The following is a 6,386-nucleotide window of genomic DNA, read 5'->3' as shown; positions in this document are numbered from 1 at the left end:
CCCAGTTATAAATGTTTTACTCATCATTTATAATCATTCATCATTCAATCATGCTGTTTGTTTTAATAATCCCATGTGCTGTGTCTTTCCTTTGTTAGAATAACTCAGACTTTTGTGAGTCTTTAGACATTGCCAACCTTTAAATCTCATTTGTAAATGTTTTATATGTCATAGATAGTGCACACTTTAGATGAGCTCACACCATAGACTTAATTAATGAACAGTAAGTGCTTTATAACTACCTAAAATAATGAATTCCTGTATTAATAACTGTTTCTAGGACATCTATTGGAAAATAAATGAGTGAGTTAGTATAAAATGCACACTAACATATTCACTAACTGTTAGTACATGTCTGAATAGTGTATGTGCGAGCATAAATGCACATCAGAACTGGTTTGTAAGTGATGCAATACTAAATGTTTAAATGCTGAATCCATAATTTATAAAGTATGAAAATACAATCATTAAGCACATTGTAGATGAGCTTATTAATGATGAGTAAAACATTTAAAACTGGGCTTATAAACCATATATTAATGAGTATTCATGTCAGAAATATGCTTTATAAACAATGAATTCAGTATTTATTAATGCTTAACTAATGTTCTTATTAATGATGACTAAAACCCTTATAACTGTGCTTATAAACCATATATTGATGAGTATTCATGTCAGAAATATGCTTTATAAACAATGAATTCAGTATTTATTAAGCCATAACTAATGTTCTTATTAATGATGAATAAAACCATTATGACTGTGCTTATAAACCATATATTAATGAGTATTCATGCCAGAAATATTCTTTATAAATGATGAATTCAGTATTTATTAATGCTTAACTAATGTTCTTATTAATGATGACTAAAACCCTTATAACTGTGCTTATAAACCATATATTAATGAGTATTCATGCCAGAAATATTCTTTATAAATGATGAATTCAGTATTTATTAATGCTTAACTAATGTTCTTATTAATGATGACTAAAACCCTGATAACTGTGCTTATAAACCATATATTGATGAGTATTCATGTCAGAAATATGCTTTATAAACGATGAATACAGTATTTGTTACTGCTTAACTAATGCTTCATAGTGTGTACTTACTATAAAGTGTTACCAAATAAAGCCCAGTATTTGTGGGGGTCCATAGAGCAGTGGAAGGGGCCCAGTGGAGATAGAAGTTGTGAGAATATCATGTAAGATCCGCTGTATAAGTGAGGTGTAGAAGTACGGAGGCGAATGTTGAAAGCATGTTAAGTTTCATTTTCACGATATCGTAAGTGACGTTGTTGACGGACCATAATTGGTAGTGGCGCCCCTGCGGCACTTCACGCTCCGTCACTTCGCGTGTTGCCTCTCGTCCCCACTCTACCTGGCAACATGGAGACTAAAGTTGGGAGAAAGTAGTAGAGTCCTATATGGGATTTCTTGGAATATGATGGCGAGGAAGATAAAAGATATGAAAAAACTAAAACAAAATTAAAACTAAGCATTTAGAAAACACAATGTGCACGCACTTGAAAACCCTCAGCTTGACTTATCAGGCACACTACCACCCCAAGTGGCCTGACTTATCGGTGCATGGCAACGTTTTTGGAAAGACAGATGGACGGGCAACCAACTTTTGACAATACCCTGCAGCCAGTGTGGCCCAGGGTAGAAACCAAAAACCAGGCACGTGCATACATAGGGCCCAAAGGGGGCTTGAGCCCCTGCCCTTTTTGCAGACAAAGTAGAAAAAGTGCCCTTTTTACTTTTAAAAGAAAACGGCTGTATAAAAACGCCACGGTTATCTACCGTACGCATTTCCTTGTTATAGCGCATACGCGTGTTGAGTCTGATGACGCTTCTCTGTCCGCTGTCTCTGACTGAGGGGCGGGGCTTCCCTATGCTGCACACGCACATACATGTACGGAGAGAGAGAGAGAGAGAGAGAGAGAGAGATATGGTGGTCACATCTCCACTGTGTAGTTCCTGCACAGATGAGACGGGACAGTGGATTGACTTCAACCTTTGTGGCTTATCAAGCCCCCCCTCTCTAAAATTACTTGAATGTATTGAGTCATAGCGGAAACAGGAGGAATCATTCACTCCACTTGATTTTACTGACAATTTACATTTGTTTCCAGATACTCAGTTTCTTGTGCCTTTGCTGCTGTGAATGTTTCTCCAGTAGGAACAGGAAACTCAAACAGCAGTCACACTAGGACTGTTTAATGTGTAGCCTGGACTATTTTTTTTTTTTTTTTTTTTTTAAATGAAAGCTGTGTTAATGTGCACCTTGGGAAAAATATCATATTAGCCTTAACTTACCAGTTTGGAAGTTATGACTCGGTTTTGGGGAGTCTGGAAATTTTTCTCGTTTATTGTGTAGCTAATCTCAGGTCTCAGACTATGTTAGCTCTGCTACATCAACAACAAATCATGTAGATCAACATGTTGACTGCAGTCCTGTAGGCATGCAGGCTGAACTACAGACTAAACAGGACTGTTTTTCTAGTATTTATTTCAATATTTTTGTCAGTGTTCAATGTTTCACAGTTGAATGTTCATGTGTTACAATCTTTATCTTCAACAATATATAGCCTGATAAAAAGCCATTGTTTTATTGCTTTTTAGAATTGCAGCTGAATCACATGTCTTCCAAACCTCAGTATTATGATACATTTTGACAATAATTTGATGACACAAGAGAAACAGCAATTGCATCACTCACAGCTACACAATATACACAGTTATGTTGTTGTTGTTATCTATGGCTACTTTATTAATTTTACATTAAGCCACATATTGTGTTATTAAGGCCTGAAAAAAATTTGGCGCACACATAACTGCCCTTTTGTGACATTGAGCCCCTGCCCCTCTAAAATCCTGTGCACGTCCCTGCCAAAAACTGATAAAAACTAGCAAGCCTGCTCGAAAAATGAATTAAAAGTAACTGAATTAGAGATTCAAGATTTGAACCCCCTGATGGTGCACACTCACCCTTCCATTACTTCTAAATGCTCTTCACTGATGAGATTATGGAACATATCGCTCATCACACAAACCTGTCCTCTGCTCAAGAGTTAGGGTATCCGATTAAGACTAGTCCTACAGAAACAGAGGGTGTTGTAGGTTATGTATATATGGTAATTACAGGTGTTTTCAACTTCCCATTGGTGGCCGACTATTGGCACCATGACTCATGTTTCAGTGTGATAGCTGATATCACGCCGGTGTATCTAGTAGGGTCATTCCACCTCAATTCAAAGGGTTTAGAAAAAAATTCCTGCTCAACCATCTTGGATTTGCTTCAAATTTTTACCATGTGAAGTTCAACCATGAAAACTAGCCCAGCCAAAATTTCAGACCAATATATCAAATGTATACAAAGAAAAATATTCTTGAAGGTACCCCCCCCCCCCACCCCCCTTGCCGTTTTTGGTGCATTTCGCGATCGTCTTAAAATGCAGCAAAGTTTAAAATGCAATATCTCAGTAAGTTTTCTAGCTAAATGCATGAAATTTTCAGTAAAGGAAGACTACCACATATAGATTGCATATGTATATTCTCAATAACATTGTCTTTATTGGGACTGTGGTATGACCTTGTGAAATCTGGAAAATAAACTTGAAACTTTTACAAACCCCTATATTTATTGACCAATTAAACACAAACCAAATATGATATATTGCAAATAATTACCCATCCTTTTACATAAGTATATAGAGTAATCAGATCAGCATTTATTAATGGGTATGATCCTTTTTTGTTGTTTTTTTTGTCATAATAAAATCACAAAATAACATTTTTCATTCATTTTCACTTTCAAATACCACATGTATGACAAGGAGTACCAACCAAAAGAACTTATTTTCTGAAAGACCATCACATATGCTTACAAAACGTAAAATTTCATGATGGTTCTAGGACTCACGAAAAAAAAAAAAAAAAAAATCATGATGGTTCTAGGACTCATGATGGTTCTAGGTTGGAGTCCTAGAACCATCATGAAATTTTACGTTTTGTAAGCATATGTGATGGTCTTTCAGAAAATAAGTTCTTTTGGTTGGTACTCCTTGTCATACCTGTGGTATTTGAAAGTGAAAATGAATGAAAAATGTTATTTTGTGATTTTATTATGACAAAAAAAACAACAAAAAAGGATCATACCCATTAATAAATGCTGATCTGATTACTCTATATACTTATGTAAAAGGATGTGTAATTATTTGCAATATATCATATTTGGTTTGTGTTTGATTGGTCAATAAATACAGGGGTTCGTAAAAGTTTCAAGTTTATTTTCCAGATTTCACAAGGTCATACCACTGTCTCAATAAAGACAATGTTATTGATAATATACATATGCAATCTATATGTGGTAGTCATTCTTTGCTGAAAATTTCATGCATTTAGCTAGAAAACTTACTGAGACATTGCACTCTAAAATTTGCTACATTTTAAGACGATCGTGAAATGCACCAAAAACGGCAAGAGGGGTACCCTGTTCATGAATTTTTTTTCTTCAAATGTATTAGATATAGCAATCTGAAATTTTGGCTGAGGTGTTTTTTAGTGTTGAACTTTATATGGTAAAAATTTCAAGCAAATCTAAGATGGTTGAGCAGGAGGCACTTGTTGAATTGAGGTGGAATGACCCAGTACCAAGTCAATAAACCAGCTTCCAAAGTTGGCTGACCATCACTCAGCTCTCAACCACCATAAAACAAAGACTACACCCCAAGACCCTCACAGCCAAAACCCCAACCAGATGTCCGCTATGATGACTTTGGACACTGGCCTCTTCACTCTGACAAAAGGGGGCGATGCAACTTCTGGCCAAAGGGTGCGTCAAGGTGTAAATGTCAGAAATTCAATGTTTTCTTGTGTTTTAACACAAACCAGGATTGTTGATGAAAGGCTAACGTTAGCCTATGTTTGCCTCATGTTGAATACATTTCCATTCATGCAGCTGCTTGTGTGACCAGTAAAACCTACAAACTGCTCCTGATCAAGTCATGATAATTTTATATAATACTACTGATGGATTTTTGGGTAAAGTAAATAGAGTAGTCTGACATGTCACTGTTTTTAAACAGCGTTTTTCTGGCCTTAAAAAAAAAAAAAAAAAAAAAAAAGAAGAAGCCAAAAATTTAGAGTATACCCACTTCTCCAGGGACCATTACACCACTGAAGAAAAAGGTTCTATTTTGAAGTTCAGGTAGGAGGGTACCTGAGCAGAATTTTGCCCAGGGCCCCACGGAGGTCTGAACCGGCTCTGGTCACGACCCACCAGTTGAGAATCACTGCTTTACAGTAACATAAGAAATACACTCACAATCAATGAAAACTTTGATACCGTATTTTTCGACATAATTTTTATTTTGAAACCCTAAACTGGAATTTTTTCATATGAATCATTTGTTTAGGATATTAGCATACAGAAACAAAAATCTAAAGTTTCAAGAATAATTTCAAAACAAAAATACTTAAAAGAAAATGGCACCTGCCCAACACAAAGTCACAACAGTAGTGGTCCCGGTCGGGAGTTGTCGCTCTCTCTCACCCTGGACGTGGTCTATCATCAACAGAGCCTGTCATGTTGTGGCGTTCAACCAGGTTTCTGATTGTGGGTGGGGAACAGCCCATACATGGGCCTGGCTATATCACTGTAGCTCAGTGTTTTTCAACCTTGGGGTCAGGACCCCACATGGGGTCGCCTGGAATTCAAATGGGGTTGCCTGAAATTTCTAGTAGTTGATAAAAAATTAAAACTTACTAATAAAAGTTTACATTATATAGCCTAAATGTTACCTAAAATTAACCTTTATTTGCAACATATTATAGCAAACTATTATATGATCAAAAACAAATTAATTTTAGCCAAAAAAAAATGTCTCTGTTTTGAATGTCTGAAGTCGCCTGAAATTTCTAATAATTTATAAAAAAAATAAAATAAAATAAAATAAAATACAATAAAATAAAAGTTACTAATAAAAATGTACATGATATAGTCTAAATGTCCTCTAAAATTAACGTTTATTTGCAACACATTATAGCAAACTATTACATAATCAAAAACAAATTAATTTTCGCCACAAAAAATGTCTGGAGTTGCCTGAAATTTCTAATAATTTATCAATAAATAAAAAATAAATAAAACTTACTAATAAAAATGTACATTATATAGTCTAAATGTCCTCTAAAATTAATGTTTATTTGCAACATAGTAAAGCAAACTATTACATAATCAAAAACAAATTAATTTTAGCCAAAAAAAAATGTCTGGAGTCACCAGAAATTTCTAATAATTTATCAAAAAAATAAAAAATAAATAAAACTTACTAATAAAAATGTACATTATATAGTCTAAATGTCCTCTAAAATTAAC

At 34.8% G+C, this 6,386-nt stretch overlaps 1 protein-coding gene across 1 annotated transcript in view; it reads left to right on the top strand.

Moving 5' to 3' along the window:
• The first annotated feature begins 4,778 nt into the window (after positions 1 to 4,778).
• The window catches only part of LOC115438964 (chymotrypsin-like protease CTRL-1), a 71,354-nt gene continuing 69,746 nt past the window's right edge, over positions 4,779 to 6,386 (top strand). The window contains exon 1 of the mRNA XM_030162859.1: positions 4,779 to 4,851. Within this exon, the coding sequence (XP_030018719.1) occupies positions 4,779 to 4,851 (73 nt within the window). The remainder of the gene's footprint in view (positions 4,852 to 6,386) is intronic.

The sequence above is a fragment of the Sphaeramia orbicularis genome, chromosome 18 (genome assembly GCF_902148855.1).
Source record: "Sphaeramia orbicularis chromosome 18, fSphaOr1.1, whole genome shotgun sequence".
NCBI classification, from domain to species: domain Eukaryota; kingdom Metazoa; phylum Chordata; class Actinopteri; order Kurtiformes; family Apogonidae; genus Sphaeramia; species Sphaeramia orbicularis.
This window is presented reverse-complemented; position numbering and strand designations above follow the sequence as displayed.